General features: G+C 46.2%; 8 protein-coding genes across 8 annotated transcripts; 2 read left to right on the plus strand and 6 right to left on the minus strand.

Annotated features, from left to right (window-relative positions):
- Positions 1–1,554: 1,554 nt before the first annotated feature.
- On the plus strand, positions 1,555–3,235 carry RhiXN_11280 (uncharacterized protein; the record flags this gene model as incomplete). Its single annotated transcript, XM_043331095.1, has 8 exons — positions 1,555–1,557; positions 1,606–1,680; positions 1,733–1,888; positions 1,961–2,191; positions 2,286–2,682; positions 2,756–2,943; positions 3,012–3,038; positions 3,092–3,235. The coding sequence occupies 8 exons, from the start codon at positions 1,555–1,557 to the stop codon at positions 3,233–3,235; spliced, it is 1,221 nt and encodes a 406-aa protein (XP_043184605.1).
- A 606-nt stretch (positions 3,236–3,841) lies between these two features.
- Positions 3,842–4,453, plus strand: RhiXN_11281 (DDE superfamily endonuclease; the record flags this gene model as incomplete). Its single annotated transcript, XM_043331096.1, has 1 exon — positions 3,842–4,453. One exon carries the CDS (start codon positions 3,842–3,844, stop codon positions 4,451–4,453), a length of 612 nt encoding a protein of 203 aa, XP_043184606.1.
- Positions 4,454–8,765: 4,312 nt separating this feature from the next.
- Positions 8,766–9,605, minus strand: RhiXN_11282 (Transposon Ty3-G Gag-Pol polyprotein; the record flags this gene model as incomplete). Its single annotated transcript, XM_043331097.1, has 2 exons — positions 8,766–9,349; positions 9,395–9,605. 2 exons carry the CDS (start codon positions 9,603–9,605, stop codon positions 8,766–8,768), a joined length of 795 nt encoding a protein of 264 aa, XP_043184607.1.
- Positions 9,606–12,934: 3,329 nt separating this feature from the next.
- On the minus strand, positions 12,935–13,603 carry RhiXN_11283 (type VI Secretion system protein ImpL; the record flags this gene model as incomplete). Its single annotated transcript, XM_043331098.1, has 2 exons — positions 12,935–13,419; positions 13,477–13,603. The coding sequence occupies 2 exons, from the start codon at positions 13,601–13,603 to the stop codon at positions 12,935–12,937; spliced, it is 612 nt and encodes a 203-aa protein (XP_043184608.1).
- A 348-nt stretch (positions 13,604–13,951) lies between these two features.
- On the minus strand, positions 13,952–16,828 carry RhiXN_11284 (MYND Zn-finger protein; the record flags this gene model as incomplete). The annotated part of the gene is made up of 6 exons (XM_043331099.1): positions 13,952–14,278; positions 14,330–14,729; positions 14,797–15,181; positions 15,284–16,354; positions 16,443–16,651; positions 16,716–16,828. 6 exons carry the CDS (start codon positions 16,826–16,828, stop codon positions 13,952–13,954), a joined length of 2,505 nt encoding a protein of 834 aa, XP_043184609.1.
- A 60-nt stretch (positions 16,829–16,888) lies between these two features.
- Positions 16,889–18,496, minus strand: RhiXN_11285 (uncharacterized protein; the record flags this gene model as incomplete). The annotated part of the gene is made up of 3 exons (XM_043331100.1): positions 16,889–17,258; positions 17,315–17,921; positions 18,100–18,496. 3 exons carry the CDS (start codon positions 18,494–18,496, stop codon positions 16,889–16,891), a joined length of 1,374 nt encoding a protein of 457 aa, XP_043184610.1.
- Positions 18,497–21,748: 3,252 nt separating this feature from the next.
- RhiXN_11286 (uncharacterized protein) lies at positions 21,749–23,092 on the minus strand (the record flags this gene model as incomplete). Its single annotated transcript, XM_043331101.1, has 3 exons — positions 21,749–22,350; positions 22,412–22,888; positions 23,014–23,092. 3 exons carry the CDS (start codon positions 23,090–23,092, stop codon positions 21,749–21,751), a joined length of 1,158 nt encoding a protein of 385 aa, XP_043184611.1.
- A 203-nt stretch (positions 23,093–23,295) lies between these two features.
- On the minus strand, positions 23,296–24,409 carry RhiXN_11287 (Retrovirus-related Pol polyprotein from transposon; the record flags this gene model as incomplete). The annotated part of the gene is made up of 2 exons (XM_043331102.1): positions 23,296–23,598; positions 23,657–24,409. The coding sequence occupies 2 exons, from the start codon at positions 24,407–24,409 to the stop codon at positions 23,296–23,298; spliced, it is 1,056 nt and encodes a 351-aa protein (XP_043184612.1).
- Between the last annotated feature and the right edge of the window lie 191 nt (positions 24,410–24,600).

Consider the following 24,600-nt stretch of genomic DNA (forward strand, 5'->3'; position numbering starts at 1 on the left):
CTATGTATGCTGAGTAAGCATGGATGGGGACATGGCTTGGCGCTTTAGCATATGATATAAGCGCCATAGTCACGTGATTGAAAATGTCCTTTGTTTAACTTTATTTAAAATTGAGAAAATGGGAATAAATTCCCTGGTATCAGATGTGTCTACAACATTAAGTGGTAGTAGTTAGCCTTAGATAGTCTTACAGTGTAGTAGTATGGCCATAAGCACCTGCCCACTAGCAAGTACCCAACATTACAGTTGGTGTACAACACTATGTTTCAGTGTGCTCCACACTAAAAAACCCCTACACATGAGTCCTGCTTAATAATCTACCCTGAGAATTAAATTCTACTGGGAAACCCATCAATTCCAGATTGTTTGACATATGTATCACGTGACAGGGTCCATGTTGACATTTGACATGTTATGTAATCAGCCTAGATATTGAAATCTTGCTGAGAAACCACATGGTTCCAAGTTGATTCATATAAATACCAAGGGTATTTAAAAATGTCATATGAAATCTGACAATGATGCCCTAATAGGGCATTGGGTTTCCATTTTGGGATGTCAATGCTACCATAAATCAAAAGAGTGGACTCAATAACCCTAGTCTATGTGTTTTGCTAGCCTCTTAGTATAAGCATATAGCCCCCTAATCCACTTAGCCAGCAAATTCATCACTTGATTGAGCAAAGTTCCCCTAATTGAATGTTGAAATTGCAAACAAGTTGTCTGCAAGTTTAATCATGTGATTAGAGGAACTTTGCCTAATCAAATGACAAAATTCACAGACAACTTGTTTGCAATTTCATCATTCAATTAGGGAAACTTTGCTCAATCAAATGATGAAATTCTGACTACTAGTCAATAGTCAATAGGAATTGCTGATAGAGCCTGATAAGAGTAATTGCTTTGAAAGGCGCATTGAACAACAAACAGAACAGATTGGAATACACCAACACAAAATTAAGCAGCTTGAGGCTTGGGTTTTATTACTATATATACTGGGCCAATATGTGTACTTTCTAGGGTAATCAAGGCCGCTCTTTCCATTTATGGTAGTGTTGACTTCCTAAAGTGGCAGGAAGATGCCTAATTTGGGCATTTAAGGTGGTTTGAAAATAAGTATTTTCAATTGTCATAAAATATATGGATCAACTCAGAATCTGCAGGTTGATTAGTAGGATTTCAATTTCAGGGTCTACTTCTATATCAGGTAAGTGAGGGAGTGAGGATGGCATTTTGTGTCTAAGCTAGAAGATTGCATGAGCTATATCTTATGATCTAGCTGGATTCAGGGAAAGGGTCTATTTCAAAAGCTGGAGGTGGCTGTGCTCTGAATCCGCCAAGAAAATGCGCATATATGGACCCTTTTTGACTCAAAGTTCCCCACTACCCCTCTGGTTTTTCAACCAAATATAGGCTGGTAAGAGGAAGTTGGCCCATGAATGGGATGCATTACCAGGTGGACAAAAACAGGCTCTACAAAGAGCAAGTACCCATCCAACCAGCTTTGTCAGCCACCTGAACCCCCAGAAGGAAGACCCATGGACATTCCCAGATATGGTGAGTCAATTGCACTTGTACTTGGCTCTGATTAAGCCAATGATTCAGGTGCTTTTACCATCCTGTCTTGGATCCAAGATAATTGAGGAAGAGCTGAGGCTGACACAGGTAGTAATTACTCATGTAAGGGTTCAACCTGAGCTCATTAATTGGATTGCTAACTTAAAAAATGTAGATTGTCAACATGATCACAACAGAAGAGCAGTTCAGTCAGCATACAAAAACTTCAGAAACCATGGAGAGTCCAGTTGATCACCCAGCAGGAGTGATAGCACATTTCCTCATGGAGAAGCATGGGAATGAGGCCAATGCCCAAGGTTATGAGTACAAGGTTAGTGGTAGATTTGTAAACATGAGCTTGTATGAGATTGACTTAGAGACACTGTATGACTAGATTATACAGAGAGTTTGGTTGAACAGGGCTATTCTGTACAAGGACCTCCAAAATCATAAAGTCCTTGCAATTGAAGATGCAGCACAAGACAAGTACCAAAAATTGATTGACAAATGTCAGGCTTGGTGGACTGCCATGAGACTATTCAAGGTTAAACATCTCAGAACAAAGTTTGACTTGCTGGTACCAAAGGTGTTTGAAGGGAACTGTGAACAAAGCATGGTTGATGATGTAGCCCAGGTGAGAAATTGAAGATTTTATATTGTTATTGTTGCAATCAGCCATGACTGATTGTAGAACTGCTGAAACATGATGCTGATATACCAATGCCAAGCAGTCAAGGTCAAGTCAAAGGCCCAAGCATCCAGTGGATGCAAGCTTTGACAACCACCCTTTGAAGCAGCAGTGGCTCTCAACTAATAGGAGCCCAAGTACAGATGGGCCAGCTATTGCTACAGAAGAGACCCAGGAGAGTAGTGCTACAGCCAATGATCATGAAGCTATGGACATAGATAGCCCTCATGATGGTAGAACAGGAAGCACCAATGGTGAGGATGAGGAGGGCAGTGAGCAAACAAATGGGGGGGTTGGGGCTCAGGGTGGGAATAAGGGTGAGGGTGAGGGCAAGGATGGTAGCAAGGATGTGAATGAAGGTGATCACCTTGATGACAAGGACAATGATGATGATGATGATGATGATGATGACAACAATAACAACAACAACAACATTGGTGAGCAGATCTGCTTTTGATCAATTGATTAACAAACATTATTTGTGGCTGACTGGAAGTATTTCTTGATTAGCACCAGTTGAGCTACAAAGGGGTGGGGATAGACAACTGGGTCAAGCCCTTGCCCAAATTACATCAACTGCAGAGGTGATGACAAGGGAAGAAAGCAGAGCAATGACTGAGCTGCTGGGTCAAATCATGACTAGTCATAGGGATGGGGATATGGTGCACCTTGTCAATGCATTGGTGGCAAAAGGGAAGGTAAGTATGATGAGTAGAACTAGGTTTTACTGGACTAACAAGAGCAATAACAACAACAACCATAAAAGCATGTACTGCTGAAGCAGAGAAAGCAGGTGTGTTTTCAGATGAATTCATTTTAGATTGATAGCTTATATGGACATTCCAGCAAGAGCACAACTTTGAATCACCTGATGAGGATGAGGAAAGGGATGCACAAGATGAAGCATCAAGCCCATTGGGCAACTCAGATGTTGAGGGAGCTGGGGAAGTTGAGGATCATGGCCCCCAAGGAGAAGAGGAGTTGGAGTAAACATTTGATTGAGGAGGGGTTGGTTGGTTGATATTTTCCTGAACAAATGCTGTATCAATATATCATCACTTCCTATCCCACTTCCATACATGTACTAGTGCTGACAACAAGTATCTGAATGCTGACATGTGCCCAGCTTTATTACACATTGCTATGCCCCCTCACTGTGGAAAAGAAGTTTCTCAGTTTGATCAAGGCTGCATTGTAGCTCTACATAAAGATAAAAAATCATACAGCTATATTTACAAGAAAACTGGGGTTCCAAAGTATACAGCGCATAGGATTGTGGCTAATTATGAGAGATATGGTACTGCTACTCCCTGGCCCTGGTCTGGCTGCCCACCTGTCTTATCCAATCAAACCAAGCGGTCAATTGGGCAATACCTTTGTTTCTACCAAAAGGAGCCCTATGATGTGATTGCTAAGCTTGTTGGGGATGTAACTGAGTGTCAAGTGAGGTCTACTGCACAGGAACTAGGCATGCAGCGGTATGTGGTTTGCCAGCAGCAATTTCTCAGCCCCAAGATGACAGAGGCTTGACACAAGTGGGCTCAGAATAACACAAATCAAGTTTGGGACTGGGTTGGGTGGTGCAATGAGACCACAATGGACACCAGGGAACAGACTACTTGGCCAAAAGTTATGTGGAAGAAGGGAGAAGCATATCTCCCCAAAAGCATGGTCCCCAGCTTCTGTAGTGGGCGCCAAAGTCATGTCCTGTGTGGATGCATTGCGCATGGCAAGAAGGGGCCATTGATTCCATTGGAACTGTTGCCCAAAGTTGTCACAAAGACCAGGCGCTCACATGGCAGGGGGCTCACTTCAGAAGCATATGCCAAACAAGTTATCAAAGGTCTGCTCAATCAATTTTTAAATAGTCTAGAGGTGGAACAGGGTCATAAGATCCTGATTGTTGAAGATGGGGCAGAATTGCATAGGGGACCAGAGGCTCAGCAGAATTGGGCAGAATTGGGCATTGAGCAACTGACCCATCCAGCAAATTCTCCTGATCTTAATCCCATTGGGCCCATATGGCGCCTGCTCAAATCACATGTATTCAAGATCCCTGGAGCTCATAAAAACCATGACACGCTTTTGAAGGCAGCTAACAAGGTCTGGGCCAGCATTTCAGTGGACAATATCAATAAACACACAGGGGATATGGATGCTTGGGTTGAGGCTATCAAAGCCGCCAAGGGAGGGCCAACTGAGTTCTAGTTGATAGTAATCACTTAAATATGTACATTCAATTACTTTCTTAATGTTCACTTTACTGTATAATTGTGAAAAATGGCAATGTCTAGGTATGAGGGGGGCCATGTTGGTCACGTGTTTGGATACTTGTTGTCAGCACTAGTACTGTTAATTATTGTTTATCCAGGGAAAATATTCAGTCCTCCCACCACTTGATTTAGATGGTATTTTCAAAGTAAATAACCAGTCTCATATGAGTAATGCATATATATATACTGTATCTCATATTATACTTGGTCTTGTCTCCATTTGTATTGCATAGTTTACTCCTGCACTTACATCTCATTCAATAATGTGTGTAACATACATATATGCTCAATGAATCATCAGCATTGGTTACACTGTGTTCAGTACCATGACAGCTGCATCCAGAGCCTACCATATAAATAAGCAACATACATACAAGTATATACATTGTCCTGGACACAGTCACATGACCAGTACAAGTGGTTGCATGCTGGCCCAAGCCCAAATTTGGGGGGTAGCAGGTGTAATCATGGGTTGTCAGCAGAGGAATAATAGGGCTCTATGGCTTAGTGGTCAAGCTGGTTCAATTCCAGCTAGTTCTATTTTCCTCTGTTTATGACATACATCTAAGATATACTTTGACAGGTATTGTGACATTGTTGATATCTGAGGGCACAATTACCAAGGTCTGCTTTTTATGTTTTCTCAGAACACAAATTATGATTTTGGTGACGTTTTTTGCCTCATATGGAGGGAAAAAGGGGGAATTCAAATTAAAAGGGATGGCAGACCATCAAAAGACAGCCCATACTGTTCATGGGGATGTGTGGCCTGGAGCAAGAGAATTATCATATGTTATGTTTGCAGTACAGGCATTTCTTTGCCCACTCTACATGTTAATTTGAACATGGGTGTATTGCAGGAACAGCTGAATGTCACATATACATGTATGTTTATTGTGGATGAGTGGCGGGAGTTTGTGCATTCCAGTTGGAATCAAACTGTTAGCTTCCCATTGCTGTGCTCAGACCCACATGGTGGCCTGTGGTTTGATCTACTCAATTAGTGTATGCATACAAAGTAAACTACTGTCAAGTGATATTCAAACAGCTGTATTGACACCTATATTGGCACAGTGTTGGTCAGGTCCAAGATTGTGGAAGCAATGGTCATGTCAACCATTAGGACCATTAGGATTGAGTCCAGGGGTCAATCAGGAGCACAAAGACTGCTGCTCAGCTTGTGCTCTGAATTGTCTCCAAAGTCTCCCATAGGGGGAGACCTATTTCTGAGAGCCAACAGGTGGTGTTGGGTGGGGTTGGGGTTGGGGTTCCCACTTAATTGGAATGTAGCACTTGATCATTGGGCACAGGCAAGGGGGGCATGGAGGCAGACTGAGTGCTCCCTTATATAGATATTAATATTGAAATGACTCTCAGTCACATCACTGTTTGTCTAACTAAAGTGTAGCAGTTAATCAAGGAGTTTATTAGAAATTCAACTAACTACACAGTGATTAGTGTATGACACTGCCAAATTGGTATTGTTCCAAGTACCAGGTGTGCATACAACAACAACAAATGAGCATTGCCAGCAAAGGATACTGACTCCTAGACATGATATTAGAACATGATATTAAATGCATACAGTTGGACAATTTTGTTAGCTGGTTGGTTGGTTGGTTTAGCTTGGTTTGGTTAGTTACACATTTATGCCTACAGGGTTGCATTTCTAATTTTTCTCACTTGTAGATTTCTGGTCTGTAACTCACACAATGCAGGTGTGCTCCAAGTTGTAACACACCACTATTGATTCTGTATGTCATGTATTACTGGTGCATGGAACAATAATAGATAAAATACATTCCTGTATCAAAGGCTGTAATGCAGTCATCATTACAGGACTTGACATCAGTGTAATATGAATAGCATGAGCAAGCAGTATACAAGATTCAAAGAATAAAAACAGAAGTGAAGTAGTAGTTGACAGGTGGGTGACTGGTCCTCAGGGTCCACAGTGAGCAGACCCATTGCTATATCTCAGGCAATACTGAAGCTGTGAGTACAGGACTTGAAGCCATTGGGGTCTATATGACATGGACAGTGTCCTGGACACAGTCACATGACCAGTACAAGTGGTTACATGCTGGCCCAAGCCCAAATTTGGGGGGTAGCAGGTGTAATCATGGGTTGTCAGCAGAGGAATAATAGGGCTCTATGGCTTAGTGGTCAAGCTGGTTCAATTCTGGCTAGTTCTATTTTCCTCTGTTTATGACAGACAGGCAGCACACACAGTATGAAGAGAAAGTAAGAAAGTCAAGGTGACTGGTTGCCAACCAGTCCTCAGGGTCCACAGTGAGCAGACCCATTGCTGTATCTCAGGCAATACTGAAGCTGTGAGTACAGGACTTGAAGCCATTGGGATCTGTATGACATGAACAGGCAGCACTCACATCATTAAGGAGAAGGATGGGGTTTTTTCAACTGACCAGTAGTTTGCTGATCAGTCCTCAATGCTGCTATCATGAATCTCTCAAAAATCAATTATTTTTCACCTCAACAGAATTGCACCAAAATTTGATAGTAGGTGTACAGGGTGTAGTAGACTGCACTGTTAAATTTCTATGCAATTTGGATCACAGGAAAAAGCAGTATCCTGGTTCTTCTCCAAAGTTCAGGTGCTTTTTCACACTATAACCATCTAAGTCAAGTCCCATGTAAGTTCAGTCACCTGTGTGATGAGGAAAGGAGGAATCTTATGCACTTGTGGCTTATGTAAGTCACCTAGGATGTGTTAGGATGCATCCTAAGTCACCTTAAAACTGAATAATCAGGTTGTTTACGCTCTTGATGCGTACTTAGTACGCATGGCGTGTGGTGCTATGTGCGCACCGGTATAAGTGCTAAGAAACAACAGATGTTGCACTCTCCGCGCATAACTGGTACACGTGTTGTGTGGTGCTACGTGCGCACCAGTACAAATATTGATAAACCACAAGCGTTGCACTCTCTGTGCGTACAAAGTACGCATGGTGTGTGGTGCTATGTGCGTGGTGGTGCAGATGCTGACAAATCATCAGTGTTGCACTCTTGGTGCGTACTTTGTACGCATGGTGTGCGGTGCTATGTGCGTGCCAGTATAAAATACTGACAAATCACAAGTGTTGCACTCTCTGTGCGTACAAAGTACGCATAGCGTGTGGCACTACGTGCGTGATGGTGCAGATGCTGACAAATCACCACTGTTGCACTCTCTGTGCGTACTTTGTACGCATGGTGTGCGGTGCTATGTGCGTGCTGGTATAAATACTGACAAATCACAAGTCCCACACTCTCTGTGCGTACAAAGTACGCATAGCGTGTGGCACTATGTGCGTGGTGGTGCAGGTGCTGACAAATCACCACTGTTGCACTCTCTGTGCGTACTTTGTACGCATGGTGTGCGGTGCTATGTGCGTGCCAGTATAAAATACTGACAAATCACAAGTGTTGCACTCTCTGTGCGTACAAAGTACGCATAGCGTGTGGCACTACGTGCGTGATGGTGCAGATGCTGACAAATCACCACTGTTGCACTCTCTGTGCGTACTTTGTACGCATGGTGTGTGGTGCTACATGCGCACCAGTACAAATATTGATAAACCACAAGCGTTGCACTCTCTGTGCGTACAAAGTACGCATGGTGTGTGGTGCTATGTGCGTGGTGGTGCAGATGCTGACAAATCATCAGTGTTGCACTCTCAGTGCGTACTTTGTACGCATGGTGTGCGGTGCTATGTGCGTGCCAGTATAAAATACTGACAAATCACAAGTGTTGCACTCTCTGTGCGTACAAAGTACGCATAGCATGTGGCACTATGTGCGTGGTGGTGCAGATGCTGACAAATCACCACCGTTGCACTCTCTGTGCGTACTTTGTATGCATGGTGTGTGGTGCTATGTGCGTGCCGGTATGAATACTGACAAATCACAAGTCCCACACTCTCTGTGCGTACAAAGTACGCATGGTGTGTGGTGCTATGTGCGTGCCAGTATAAATACTGACAAATCACAAGTGTTGCACTCTCTGTGCGTACTTTGTACGCATGATAAGTATCACACTGTGCATACTCTCTTTTTCAGATGTCAAGTGTTGTGCTTGCTGTGCATACAAAGCATGCACTACAGGTGTTAGCTTGCATGTTTTCATTCAAATACTGACTAGTGTTCAGAGGTGTGATCTCCATGCATACACTCAAGCCTAAGAGGTTTTACCATGGGTAGCCTGGCTCAGTTTGGGACCCAGGCTGGGACCCAGCCTACCTAGCAGCCTAGTTTCTCTGATTAACCAAGACATCTAGTACATCACTTTCCTCCTTGTCTGACAATATTACAACATATCTAGGTGCGTCTTTGTCAACTATTTCCTCTACGGTCACTCTTGGGGATTGTTGGGATCCGGACGGTCCTGCTCCTGATGTCTGGCTTGGGACTTGTGATTCCGCAAACATTTGTGCACGTTCCAGGGCTTGTAGCTTGAGTACGGTTGCTTTGTATTCCTCATTGTCCAGTACGTAGTTGTCATTCACCTCACAGATTATTGCGCTGACTCTTACGTTTTCCCCTTTGGAGGCGTTTCTATACTTGCTAGTTTGTTCTGTCTCTGATACCAAAAGGTAGTCTGACCTTGACCAGTGGTCCCGGTACCACTCAATATCGAGCTCAGGTAAGTCCCTTCCCGTTTCCAGTGCAACGTCTGCCTTTCTCATTTTGTCAAACCAGCTTACTTGTTGAGTTTCACCGGTTTCCTGTCTTACGTGGGACTGTTCCATTGCCCTGTTGTTACTAGGTGATTTGTTCAATACTATATATTGGGGTTCCAACCCGGCCAATTCCTTGTCCTCACTCCTGTCCTCTAGTACTCAACTAGTACAAGCCGTCACAAAGATTGTGGCCCCACTTTGGTTGAACTCTAAACCCAAGCCCGTATCCCTTCCAGTGGGCGTTTTGGGAGATTTGAGGGCACACGGCTCACTTTGTGCTGCATCAGGAGAAGCTGAGCCTCCAAGCGCTGTGTGAGTTGCTTCTTGAGTGTCCTTGGGTGAGTCTTCCCTTTTGCTTTCAGGGGCATCTGCTTCTTTGCAGGCATCCACTCCTTTGCGGGCTTCCATTGTTGGATGGGTATTGGCTTCCCAGGTATTTGTACTTGCTTTGGGTTTGATAGGTGGTGTCTAATTGGTGAGTGCTTGATACACCGCAGGGGATACTTTCACCCCGCCCGCTTTCACCCAGGCTACTCCCTTGCGCCTACCAGCTCCTTGTAATACAAGAGCTTCTTTGTTTAGGTTGTCTGCTGGGACCAACCCAAAGGTGATCAGCCTTCTTTCCCTGTTAACATTTTGCTCACCCTTTTCAGCTTCTACCTTGGACTCCTCAATAGCCTTTGTCTTTCGGATTCAATGCTTCAGAGCCGCCGGCGCTTGTCCGGGGTTGTACGTGCGTCGGCTCCTCATGACTTGGTTGAGCATGCTAACTGTTGTAGGGTTTCCTTTTGCAAAGTGTTTTTGTTTTGTTCAGTCTGTTGTGAGTACAACGGCGGCCAACCCGGGTACTTGTAGACTGGTAAAAATTTTAGAATTCACCAAGCAGTGTTTTCAGGTATGTCAAAAAATGTAAAACTCCGTAAATCAAATGTAGATAAACTTATTGCAATCTTAATGACAAGACTTGTTGACAAGATCACAAACACTCAATTGATGTAAGAGAAAAAACAGTACATGAAAATTTTGGGTATGCGGGCCTTAAAAGGTGCCGCGGTACTATACAGGACTTAGTAAGGGAAATGATACATCCAGTAACACTAAATGAGAACAATGAGTAAAGAGTGATACCATTTTGTTACAAGGGGGCTTGGATTAGTACAGGGGTTGGATTTTGCCAGTAATCTGGACCCAGGTGTTGGATTGTTGGGGTTGGATAGTCCGTACCTTGGGGGTATACGGTGGTACACGCAATGTTGTGATTAAAAAAAATTATAGAGCTACATGTAAGGTTTTTGAGACACCTGGCTATCACATACCGGGTTCTCAGAGTTGTAAGCTTAGTTGCAAAACGTCAAGAGACATTTTGCATAAAAACAATCAAAGGGGGGACAGCGCTAGTAGCAGCAGGTAGGTGACCACATGCATAAACTGATCACATGACCTTGATACGGCTGATTTTGTGTGCGTACCAAGTACGCATGGTGATGACTTTAATTGCCGTGAGGTAGAGCTTACTCAACCGTGTGAACTAGTCATGTGGTTCTCACGCAGCTTGTTTTGTGTGCGTACTGCGTACGCATTCCGGCTGTTTGATAAAATGAAAACTAATATGATGGTGTTAATCCAGTCATGTGACCTGTGTGAGTCTTATCTTCTGTGCGTACTGCGTACGCATAGCAGCAGGTAGGTGATTGCATGCATAAACTGGTCACATGACCTTGATATGGCTGATTTTGTGTGCGTACCAAGTACGCATGGTGATGACTTTAATTGCCGTGTGGTAGAGCTTACTCAACCGTGTGAACTAGTCATGTGATTCTCACGCAGCTTGTTTTGTGTGCGTACTGCGTACGCATTCCGGCTGTTTGATAAAATGAAAACTAATATGATGGTGTTAATCCAGTCATGTGACCTGTGTGAGTCTTATCTTCTGTGCGTACTGCGTACACATAGCAGTAGGTAGGTGACTGCATGCACAAACTGGTCACATGACCTTGATATGGCTGATTTTGTGTGCGTACCAAGTACGCATGGTGATGACTTTAATTGCCGTGAGGTAGAGCTTACTCAACCGTGTGAACTAGTTGTGTGATTCTCACGCAGCTTGTTTTGTGTGCGTACCGTGTATGCACTGCAACTGTTTAATGACAATCAAAGCCCATGCATAAAGGCGGATGATCCGCCGCGGATTAGTCTGTGGCCTGTATGTGTCTGGTCTTCCATGCGTACGCAGTACGCATAGCAGCAGGTAGGTGACCGCATGCACAAACTGGTCACATGACCTTGATATAGCTGATTTTGTGTGCGTACCAAGTACGCATAGTGATCACTGTAACCATTGTATGGTAGAGCTTGCTCAACTGTGTGAACTAGTCATGTGATCTTAATGCAGTATGTTTTGTGTGCGTACTGCGTATGCACTGTGGCTGTTTGGTAAAATTGGAGCTTAAATGTTACTGGTAACCTAGTCATGTGACCTGTATATGTCTTATCCTCTGTGCATACTGCATACCCATAGTGGACTGCATGAGTACCCTGGTCACATGACCTTGATACAGTTGGTTTCTTGTGCATACATGGTATGCACAGTGATTGCTATGGCTGTAGTATCTTACAAACTTAACTGGCTCTGTAAATTAGTCATATATTGTTAATGCAGCTGAATTTGTGTGTGTACTGGGTATGCATTGCCCTTTGCATGCTGTTATATCAAAGAATAACTGTGCTTGTGCTGTATGCATACTTGGTATATATACAACAGTTTAAGACAGTATTTTTTTGCAAGTTGAACTGGACCTGGGCAGACCTGCTTGCTGTTATTAACCTAGGTCTGGTTCAAATGGTGTTTCAAGCCCAGCAGGCATCAGGCATTGGGACTGAGCAGGAGAAGCTACTTTGTCAAATGAATCTTCAGTCCGTGAATGATAAGATTGGGAACCTGTAGTAATAATAGTTAATTATTACAACATGTTGATTAGTAGTACATTCAGGGCCCCTTTGCCTTGTGGTAAACACTCACCCAGTCTTGAGCCATCTGCTCTTGATTCTGGAGCTACTGGTGATAGTACGGCCTGCCTTACTATCCATTCTTGCTGAGACCAATAACTTTGTTTGCATAATTGGTGCTGGCGCCATGCTGAATATTTTAGCATCTTAGGCCCCTTGGGAGTCTGTGTGCACTCCCTTTTGCAACAACATTTGCAAAGTTTAGCATAATTGGCAGGCTAATGAAGAGGGTCAATAAGAGGTAGACTGGGAGCAATAAATTTATACCATTTCTCAGGTCCAAAGTATTCATGCATTGGCCACATAACAAGTGTCTTAAGGTCTGGTGGTGGTAGCTGGCAAGCTTAGGGGCATATAACATTTTGTTCCAAATACATGGTCCATTATACTACATTTAAGGCCCATCTGCAAATGTTCAAGATGTATGCAAGATGGCACGTGATGTCCAGATGTATCAAGATGTGCAATTGGATACATCTGGGGCGCATCTGATGGTATCCAAGATGGGACTCTCCTCCCAGTGTATTGATATGTTCTTTGAGATTGTTGCCTTTGTTCATGCGTAATGACGTAAACCTATTTCTTAGTAAGGTCATAGCGGCAGTACCAAGGGTTTGGTACATGTGCTGTAAGGCTGACCATGCTTTGTACGCTGTTGTGGCTAGTGCAATGTGAGTCATTGGTGCTGAATCTATGCGCCTACGAATAATGCCTAACGCTTGGCGGCTCTTCTAATCCCAGTTTTGTTGTGCAGCTGTAACGGCGGCAGCTCCTAATGAGGAACCACCCGGAGTGGTTGTTCCTGTGCTTGGTCGGACGGTTGTACTGTCTACAATTTCCCAGGACTTGATTTCAACAAAGATATCTTGCATTTGGATTTGCCATACGGTATAGTTTTCTCTTCCTTTCAGATTTGGGAACTTATATGCGTTATCTGAGACAGTTGTTGTAGTAGCCATTTCAGGTATGTATACGCAATAGGGTACGGCTGTTGATACTGGTGGAGTAGGATATGCTTGAGGTAATTTATCTAATGAGTCTAAGTTATTGCGTGCTGAAAATTCAATTAGGAGGTGTCTTTGTTCTTCCTTGTTATGTTGTGCAAGTTCGAGTCCTTTGGTTCTAGGTATCTGGTAGGGGTGATAATATTCTTCAAGTACTTTGTTAACACGGTTTAATAATGGATAATTGTCTTCTAGATGTCCTGATCGCCACTCTAGGTATTCAATCGATTCAGGGGTAGATCTTTGAGTTCAAGGTCCTTCGATGGCACCAGTAGGTTCGGGATTGGTCCACTCAGGTTCTAGAGCGTCGGGTGCTATGTGCGAGTGTACGTTGTGAGTGCGTGGAGGTGAATTTGGTGGAGTTGATTGCTGATATCCAGTAGATGGAGTAGACATGATGGGCAGATAGTAGGAATGTAAGTATATGCGCGGATTTACTAGATCTCACCGGGGCTCATAACCTGTTGAAGAGGATTACACGAGAACGTCTTGTCACTCAGTAGCGCAGGTTAAGTAGTAAATGTATGTGTATTGGATTGGTGTAGATACAGTGAAATATACTACTGGTTATATACAAAACTAAATGAGACGAAATCTATAGACAAGAGAGGTGGGATAACAATTGAGACAAGGAACATGTTACAGTTGAGACACGGAGCATCTAAGAGAATCTGTCTATAGTAAGATAACAAAATACGGTATTCAACAAAAGACACGACAGATATTTCCCACCTCAGCTATTATTCACCCGAGAACCATGTCATCGTCTCCATCTCTGTCCAATGGTCGATTTGCGTGCTGAGGTGTCGTATGAGGGGCGCTTGGAGCGGGCAAGACTCGCTGTACGGGGACAACGTTCCACGGGTCGTCTGGCTCCACGCCCTGGTTCGAGCCAACCCCTTGACTGGGCATTGTCCCACTACTTCGCTGAGCTGTCTCTGGTCCTCGAGTTCGTCGAGACGGGCCTGCATCGGCCGCCTGAGCAAGTTCATTGAAGAACGCGACTCCTCCTTGCGGTGGACCAGCCCAACTTGCTGAGGGTGGATTCGCTGCTCGCGCAGGCAGGGCCAGCTACCAACTTGGGGTAAGCGATACTCAAAAAACACAAGGGACTAGACTCACCGGCCAAACACCTCTGGCAGCTGCGGCCATCCTAGCGTACCTCGGTAGCTCCGCCTGGAAATTCCCTGGTCGTGCCTGAACCCCACCAGCTAACCCTTGCGCCCGCGTCGGCCCACCCCCTTGTGTGTGTTCTGCCGCCGCTGCACCGAACCTAAACCCCGCACCTGGCCCGACCGTCGGCGAGTTTGTAGGCACTGGCTGTGTTTGCGGTTGCTGCACCGTGGTGTTCGTTCTTCCTGTCATCCCGCCTGCGATATTGACCAATGCACGTGTGACAGTGTTGGTAAGGCCGCGTCGGGTTGGGACCTCGACTTCAGTTGCGACGGCGGCGGGGGGAACGGTGTTGGCGGAAGAACCCGTGCGAGCAACCACGGTCTGTGAGTCCTCTTCTTCACAGGTGCTGTAAATAGACAAGTTAGTCCCCAGTGAATGAGAAATAAATAAGTTTCGGTAAAACGGTCACTCACCTACACCAGAATCGATGTCCTTCCGCCCAGGCCTTGCTCTGGCACTCTTTGCCGCAGTACTTGGCCTTGCGACACCGTTGGCACTTGGCAAACTCTCGAAGGAACTCTTCCGATCGCCCACATAACATGTTGACGCACTGTCGAATTCCGCCCCGCTGATCGTCTTTTCGGCATGCGTTGCGCATGATTACGCCGGCCCAGTATTGGATTTCGTGGGGGAGCCGGGGGAGAGTGGTTTCGGAGGGGGAGGGGCGGAAAGTGAATCGCTCGACCAGGGAGAAAACATTGGGCGACTGGGCAGTACTGGAGAGCGGTTGGGCCGAAGGTTTGGGCTCGTTACTCGCGTCGACAAGCGCACGGAGGGTCGCGGGAGTTTCGTAAAAGGCTTGTCAGACGTGTGGATATTTGCTAAGGTAAGCGAGTAGCTGGAGGCTGAACAAGACCTCCTCGTCGCCATACGGTCCAGGGTTGACAGGGACGGACCGACGAGTTTCTTGCGCGGTTTGCTCTATCTGAGCACCAAGAGTGGCAATGCCCGCTCGGGGCGTAGGCTCCGTACCAGGAGCGACCCGAGCCCTTGGAGTTCCGATGGCACCTGGAGCCCCGGGCGGAGCACCCATCGCCAAGTCGTCATTTTGTTCGAGTGTGACGACACCAACGCCGAGACCCTCGCCCATCATATCCATCGCCATTGCACCGTCTCCATCTGCAGCGCCGACAATGCCAATCGCACGGCGCTCGCCTTGCTGAGCCGTTTGGTCGTCCCCATCAGCTTCGGTGTCATCCCCATCCGTATCTCGTTCTCGACGAGGCCTGCGCGTTATCGTCCCCCGTCTGCCCGTGGTTGTAACCTCTCGCGCGGGTGTTTCGTCCGCATCGGACCAAGTTGGCCTTGCGACCGGTTGAGCGACCTGCCTCGGCCCGCCTTCATTATCCCAGATGGGCCTCCCGACGACGGTCCCGCTGCGATCGCGCCCAGGTACGACTACACTACCAGTAGGCGTGCCCGAGCCAACAGGGGTGGCATTGGCCGAGGCGTCGGATGATTGGGCCGTGTTGGGTGAGATGGCACGGCCCATAACGGGAGAGGTGGAGGCAATGGGGTTTGGAGATGCAGTGCGGATATCGAATGAGCGCGCATGGGAGCCGCTAGAGACTGCAAACGCACCCGAGGGACCGCTTGGTGCGGGGAGCGATGGGACTCCCACATAACTTCCATCCGAATCATTGGACATGCTTCGTCCGATAGCGGGAGGTGGAAGAGTTGGTGAGGGGCCCATATTGCTTGCACCGCTCATTTCCTCGTCGGCTTCTTCCGAACTGGGCTTGGGGTTTGTATTGGTTCGTACAGGGGGGAGGGCCGGAGGGGGAGCAGTGGTGGTGGCGATGCGAGGTTGTGGTTGTGCAATCACACGCGCCCGCAGGTTGTCAGATGAGGTTGCGTGCTTGAGGGCGCGGGGAAGATCGAGGGCGCGCTGGCGTTCGAGGGCTTCTTCTCGCCTGCGCACGCGGACTTCACGGGACTCTCGAGGAGCACCGGAACCAGTGGCCGATGGGCCTGCAATGTAAATTAGTAAGAGTTCGTAAGAGTTCAGGGGATGCATGACGAATCGCATCGTCGCGGGCAGTGAGACCGAAATGCTTACCGATTGCGAATCCTTTGCCCTTGAGCCAGACGGCGAGGATGCAACTAACGACTCCGAGGGCACCAGCCTGGACAACGCGGCGTCGGATATGTTCTGAGCCGCGTACTCCAATATTGACTACGCACTGAAATGCGAGACTAAACGTGCGCGCGGCAAGGGGATCGATTTGATAGGGGAAGGGGGTGCCGGGTGTGGGGATATATGGGATGCTGCACGAACCAGCGGTAACAACAATAACATGCTCAGACACAACTAGCGCCAAGCTAACCGAACGGCCCCTCTTGCGAGGCAGCAAGCCCGGCAGCCACAGCAAAGTTACAATCCAACATCACTGAATGGTGGCCCTTGCCAAGGTTGCGATTTGCGGCATCAAGGCATTCGCGCATGTCCACGAATATGCTTTGGGGGTTTGGTTGGGTAACAGATTGTGTCTTGAAGCGAACAACCTAAAATTTGTTGTTGCTCTGTGCGGGCGCCGGTTTGGCGATGCCCCTCTTGATAGCAGCGGCAATGTTAGAGGCTTTGACCTCCGGGGCTTTGGCTGGCGCCTTGGCCGCGACATTGGCAAAGCTGGGGCGCGTTTGTGAGGGGTTTGCGGTTGCGGCGGGATTGGAGCTTGGTGTGGGTCTGGGTCTAGGCGTACTCGTTTGTGCAGTGTGTACCTGCGGCGATTTGCCTTCGAGCTTGTCTAGGCGAGACTTGATATTGTACAGCTGCCCCATCTTGGATAAGATCGCCTGGAGCATGTTTTGAGTAGGGTCGGTGGTGGGCGCGAGTGCCGGTGCTGGTGGTGGGTTCGGGTTGCTTATCCTCTTGCTTGGTTTTGCGTTGGCCCCCAGGTAATTTCGGTGGTTCAGTGGTTGGGTTGGTACGGGCCGTGCTCGGGTTCGTTCATGTATGTGTCTTCCTCTTCGTCTTGCTTCATCGGTGATTCTGGGCGGCTGGGTGCTGCTTGCGTGCAGTTGTATAACGCGTTTTCGGCGATTGTGGTGATTTGATTGCCGAGTTTTTCGATTTTTTGGATGAATGCGTTAGTACTGCTCGTCTCTTCCTCGGTATCGTCGTATAGTTGTCTGTTTTCGATGATGTTGGCGATGGCTTTGTTAGTAATAGTATAGTACTTGATGCATCGCTCGAGGGCTTCGTTGTGGGGGTAGCCTCCAGCCTTGAGGCGTTTGAACCAGTGCAGCTCTTGGCTGCTGAAAGCCCAGTCTGCCATGGCAGTGACTTGTCTCCCGGTGGGTCTCGTGCGGTTTCGGGTGGGGGTAGGGGATCCAGGCCTAGAAATGGCCTCCGTTTCATCTTGTGTGCTCCTAGGCAGGCTCGGGAATTTATCATTGTCCAACGTATATTCCGCGAGTTGCGCCAGCGCCGCGCCGGCATCTCTAACCTGTTCAGATTCTTGTGAGGAACTGATAACCAGTGTGATGCCGGCGTTTGCGACGACAGGGCTTCTCGGCGGGCTTGCAACAAGAGGAACTGTGGGGGGTGGGCTAAGGGTATAGTCCGAAATGCGGTCAGTTCTCTACGGGGCCCCTAAAAGCCCGGAACGCTCTGGAGTGCTCCGGTTTTAGCAACCCCCTCGTTAGGATCCGACAAATCCGGATTGCTCGGCGAGCTCTTGGGAGCACTCCGCGAGCCCTTCCGAGCGTCATACCAAACGCTCCGGAATGCTCGCCGACAAAAGCAAGTCCCGGAGCGCTCCCGAGATTTTCGGGGCCCCGTAGAGTTTTGGCTAGCGCGCTGGCGACTGCCTCTTGCGTGCCTCCACTAGGGATGGCAGAGAATAAGTTTTTGTATAAAGGCTTACGATTAGGGACATTGGCTATTTTTCTGGGTTTTTTATCGGAGTCGTCTGAGGCGTAAATAGATATAGAGTCGTTTGAGTTGTTGTTTTGGGGTTTTTTGATAACTTTTCTAACAGTCAGGTATTCAGAAGCGATGTTGTGTTTGTGTATGCCAGTTGAATCAGAAGTAGAGCAAGTAGAACGACGCAAAATGTTCGAAAAGCGAGAGCTAATGCCTTTGCCCTTGGGCTCAGGATTGTCGGTCATGGTTGTCATCGTCACGTGACATATAAGGCAAGCACCTTGGGCTGGCGTACCTGGTACGCCGCCAAAGGTAACTGCCAGTGAGTTGCATTATACTATAGTAGGAATATATTGCTTTCATCCCAATTAAGATAGTCATATAAAGACACACATATTCTATTTTCATCCAGGCTCCGGGGCAGCGTACTTGGTACGCCAGTATAGTCAAGAGCTCCAATTGGTATTTTCTTGTTGTATTTATTGCTCTGTCAGAACAACTCCGTTTGATATACTTGAAAGCTCTACCATTATCTACTCCTCCTTGGCTATCGACTGATACAAGTTGTGGTGGGGCGTTCAATCGTTTAAGTATCAAATCCCCGGTTACGATTATCTAGATACTTCAAAAGATGTGAATAATAAATTGGCAAGTGGAATTGAAGGTCATAAGTTGCGGGAATAACAAACGCTTAAAATATAAATTACAGAGGAGCAGACATGATAACATATAAGTAACAGGTGGGTGCAAAAGCGTACACAGTACGCTGCACTCAGAGAACAAGCTGGTAGGGAAGAAGTAAAGAGCTGTGTTGGCACGTAGCGTACTGGGTATGTTGCATGCAGAAGAGTGGGCCCTTGTGACAAGAAAGACAGAGCTATTTTGCCAAGCAGCGTACTGGGTGCGCTATGACCACAAGGAGCAGGCCTGCGTGACAAAATGGTGCCACCATGGTGCCGGGGCTGGCGTACTGGGTACGCTGCTTCTCAAAAGGAAGGCTGTGTGACAGCCTTACATAATTCCATAGCTCTGGTCTGTGGGCAGGCGTACTAGGTACGCCATGGGAATAGCAGAGTGTGAACACAGTGGGGTGGGTGTACCAAGTATGCTATACACATACAAGCTGGCTGGTGGTAGGTGTGACCTTAGTCATGCAGCAAATCCTAACCAAAGGGAATGAACTGGGAACTGGGAGAGTTGGCCACTCACCAGTCTATCCTAGGTCCATCCTAGGGCTCATCCTAGTATCCTAGGATCCTAGGATGGTTAGGAGACAAATCCTAGGTGGGCTTAAAACTGGGAACTGGGAGAGTTGGCCACTCACCAGTCTATCCTAGGTCCATCCTAGGGCTCATCCTAGTATCCTAGGATCCTAGGATGGTTAGGAGACAAATCCTAGGTGGGCTTAAAACTGGGAACTGGGAGAGTTGGCCACTCACCAGTCTATCCTAGGTCCATCCTAGGGCTCATCCTAGTATCCTAGGATCCTAGGATGGTTAGGAGACTGTTAAGAGTCGTGTAAGTACAGGAGTAAGAAAGAATTACTATATACAAAATGTATATGGGAATAACTAAGAACTAGTATTAAGAATCAGAATATATGCACAGAATATATGCACAATATAGGCTAGGTTATCAGGAATAACAACTCCTAACAAATAGTCTAGCAACTATGAAGTGCAGGTGGTTGGTTATGTATAGTACCTTAGACTAATGTTACTTAAGCCTAAGTGACCAAGGGTATGTATACTTAAGGTCTCTAGGATAGTACCTTTAGTAAGAGGGTTACCTGACTAATGTACAGGATTTATAGGATTTGCCTAATAAGTATAGGACTTATATATGCTTAAGTAAGACTTAAGACTTATGGGGTTTACCTAAAATATATCTAGGATTTATGAGATATTGTAGATAAAGCTATCTACAATATAGGGGGTATGGTGGATTGAAACACTATCACTCAATCACAACAATCCTTACAGTATCGTCGCACTATACTCAATGTTGAACTCAACAACTGTGACAGTCAAGGGGCACAGGGTTGCAGTAAGTACACTAATAGGTTACCCTGTGTCTGTTGGGACTGGCCTATGGTCTTAGTGCGCCAAATAACCTCCTATGCTATTTACAGTGAGTCAATCACTAAAGTAAATGCGCAGATAAGCTGTTAAAGGCTTGTGTGTATATGTCAATATATAAGAGTGGATAAATGGATGCATTAGAAGCGTCTTTACAGGGTCCTTTTATACCCTGAGAAGGCGCACAAACAAGTATACATGATTGATACCAAGAGGGGGTACAGGAGGTACATGTGGCAACTGAAACACTTGAGAGAGCCAATACTTTGGTACATAGTAAACAAACAATAGATCCTAATATTTGCCCCAAGGCAATGTTTGCCCCAAGGCAATGTTTGTCCCAAGGCATTATTTACCTGTGTGGGTCCTTAGATGTCCCAAGGCTAAGTGTTTCATCCTTGGAGTAAACAGTCCCAAAGGTAGGATACCTCTGCATTGGGTACTTACAGTAAATGGGGCATAACTCAGCCAAATGTTGTCCGTTTTGGGAGTTTGACCCAGCGTTCTGGAGCGCACAAACATGCGCACCTAAGCGCAAGCGATTCGGCAGTGTGGGATGCCCGGGTGATGGAGAAAAGGCGCATTTAGTGCGTCGGCGCTTAAGGGCTGATTAAGCGCCGGAGCACTTGTCTATGCGACAGGGGGGACCCTGAATATTTCTGTGTGTAGCCACAAGATAGAATCTTGAATTATAAATACTACAAACAAGAGAAATATTACTTGTTACTGTTTATCTACTCAGCTGAATTTATATATATTTAAATGAGTGAGAAAACAGCATATATGCAAAAGGCATCGCATATTAAGGGTATTCCTGAGGTTTGTAGGTTTTGTAAAGGTCACTATTGGATAGAGGGACCTTGAAAACCTTAGTTCGCATCTTTATCTCATTTATTTACTGTGAGATTACTAGTGTAATTAATAAAATAAGTACAGATTAAAGAAGAAATGTCATATCCATAACATATCCCCCCCAATCTGGACTTATCCTATCAAGAGATGGCTTCCCAATTAAAGGTTTGATGCTAGTTGATTATACCCCTTGAAATTGGAATTAAATTCCTTAATTTTATTGCTAAGTCTTAAGGTGTCGGAGCCATGGGCGCTTAAGGCTTAGTCACCCGCTCTGAGTCTTCAGTTGGTGCAGGGTATTTACTTGTTGTAATTTATTACAAGGTCAAATCCGAGGCTTTTGACTTGGTTAAAAGTGCTATCAATATCTATCGAGTCGTGGCTATCGATCGGTACTAAGTGTGGTGGGACGTTCACACGAATAGGGGTCGAATTCTTAGCGACGATTATTTAGACGAGTCAAAAACGATCAGATTCGCGAGTAGAGCATTAATGGTTGCAGAGTACAGAAAAGGAGGTGCTGAAAGCACGGATTGGAGGTTACAAGGCTAAGGGCGACTCTGACTACTAGTTAGAGGTTACAGGACGAGTTTGAATGACATGGTTAGCGTTGATTTCGATACCTCCGCCAATGTTGAAGTCCATATCCCCTTTGGTCCTTAAGTTGCGGGCGCGAACCTTGTGCCAATGGTCTTCCCATGAAAACGGAGGCGTGTGCTGCTGTGGTATGGAGGGCCACTCAGGAGGTCCCAGGTTGGCAACGGGCTGAGGTTCTCCAGGCCATTCCCAAATAGATTCGACGAAGTTGGCGCTGAAGGACGGGGGTGCGGGATCGGCGTCCTGTACAACGGCCACTTGCGCAAGCTGCTCGGTAAGAGCGTTGACGTCAAGCTCGTAGTTGCTGCTGTTGGGAGGTGCAGGGTACTCGCCTGCATTGCTTGCGGCGTGCAAGGGCTTGAACTCCGGCGCAGTGAATGAATTGCCGTATTGCTGTCCCAGCCATTGGATTCCGTGGGACTCAGGGATGACGGGAGGCTCGATTCCCCAAGCGGCGTAGTTGAAGATCTGTTCCGCAAATTCTTCCAATGCAGGCGGCGAAGAAACTTCAGTCGGCGGCGTAAGCGGGCCCAAGGACTCATCGTCGGCGTCGTAGTCGTTGATAGGGAATCCTGTGACACATATCCTTGTATATTCAGTGCACATATTAATTCTATGCCAAATTCTGCTTACCTGCATCTGATAAATTGTCTTCAGAGCTATCAATGACAGGGTGCCCGTGTAGACGACACCAGAAGCGGTGTGCTGATACGCAAGCAGGGGAACCACAAATGTACCCAACATGAGCCAGGTTGCTGTAATGGTTCTGCTTGGTAGCATTAATAATGATGGAAAGCGCGTTGAGACAGATGACATAGAAATTGTTGTGGTGGACTTGGCGCTGTAATTCATGGAAGGTGTCAAAGGGGAAGTGGTAGAGATCGCGAGTGAAGCAAATAGGACAAGGGATGTATGGGAAGTTGATCTCTTCTAGCTTAGAGGCATAATCATAATTGCCCCAAGGATCATGGCAATTCCATCCTGTGGGTTGAACAGCATCCCCAAAGACCTGGAGAGCATGGTAGTAGGCCCCATGGAGAGCATGGGCAAGGTCAACACCTAGGAACCACTGGGGAGGGTGATCATCAGCCATGAGGAACACCTCAACATCTGGCATAGCATGAATGCGCCGCTCCAGAGGGTCAGGATGGTTTCTGAGTAGGGTGAAGGGTGATCATTGTGGCGGTTAGCATAAATGTAGTATAAGTCGCGGACATGATTAGCCTCAATAATACCTGTCTCAGGGGAGAGAGGCACATCATTGCGATAGGTGGTGAAGATGGGGAAGCAGTAGAAGCTTTGAGCAAAAGACATATTGATAGAGTACTGAGTAGACGTATTCAGTGTGAGTGGGATGGCAATGGAGAGAGTTGAGTGATAGCATTTATACAAAATCCATCCTCCATAAGATAGGTTTGTCTTAGAGATTTGAACGTCGAGTATGTTGTTATTTCCTATCTTGGAGGATATGACCGGTTTAGTTACACCTGTGGTACATGGAAGAAGCCATGTGGAGCTTAGAACTCCTTCTTCTTCTTGTGATTGGGATGGATAGTGGAGCCAGAGGTTCGCTTCCATTCTTTGATTACTTCTGGAGCATTCCTTAATTCTTTTTCTGTCCTCCATCTATCATGTTCTGAGCTGTACCCAAGCCAACGGATTTTGTACTGCCTAATCCTCTTGTTGCCTTTCTTGATTGTTCTTTCTTCTACTATCTTTTCCACCTCATATTCAGGTATTTGTTGGAAGTCCTCTCTAGGTATTCTGAGTGGGTCGGCTTCCAAACTCTGGGGGTGATGCCTTGTAAGATTCCAAGTGTGCTATGTTAATGATTGGGTGTATGCAATAGCTAGCAGGTAATCTTATCCTATATGCTACTGGTGATATGCTTTCCATGACTTCAAATGGTCCTTCATAACGCATATTTAGCTTATTCCCTTTCCCTGACTGATGTTTGAGTAAGTTTAAGGAATGGGGATTGATTAAGACTAAATCTCCTGGCTCAAAGGTAACATGTGTCTTGTCAGAATTATAGTATTTCTGTTGATAATTCTGAGCTACTTTGAGAGCGTCCTTAGCTAATGATCGTGCTAATTCCATGGATTCCTTGAATTCTTCAGCTGTTTGACTTTCTTGGGCTGGTCTTGGAATGTTCTCAGAAGTGAGAGCCAGTAAGTCGGCTGATGTTAGAGGCTGGAATCCGCGGAGTAGGAAGGCTGGTGTCTGTTGTGTGGATGTATGCACACTTGTATTGTATGAGTGCGCAAATCCTGATAGAAGCTTACTCCAATTGTCCTTAGCTGGGTTAGTGAATACTCTAATAGCCACTTCTGTAGTTTGATTAAGTATCTCTGTTTGTCCATCACTCTGAGGATGATGTGCAGTGGTGAGTGCTTGCCAAATTCCTAACATACTAACTAAGTGACCCCAAAAGGCTCCTGTCCATCTAGCATCTCTATCAGTGATTACTTGCCGAGGTAAACCATAGTGACACCATATGTGATCATGGAACAGTTGCGCTGTTTGTACTTCATCTATCTGAGTAGTACATGGGATGAAATGTCCATACTTAGTTAGTTTGTCCACAATAACTAGGATAGCGTTGTAGTTGTTACTTGGTGGAAGATCCATGATGAAGTCCATTGATACTACTTCAAAGGGTTGCTGTGGAATAGGTAAGGTTGAAGGAATCCTCTGGGTCCATGCCGTCGATGTCCTGCTTTCTGACAGATATCACAAGTGTGTACATACTTCTGAATGCTTCTAGCCATCTTAGGCCAATAGTAAACAGAAGCAATTCGATGATATGTCTTAGCATAACC

This window comes from Rhizoctonia solani, chromosome 12, assembly GCF_016906535.1.
Source record: "Rhizoctonia solani chromosome 12, complete sequence".
NCBI classification, from domain to species: Eukaryota; Fungi; Basidiomycota; class Agaricomycetes; order Cantharellales; family Ceratobasidiaceae; genus Rhizoctonia; species Rhizoctonia solani.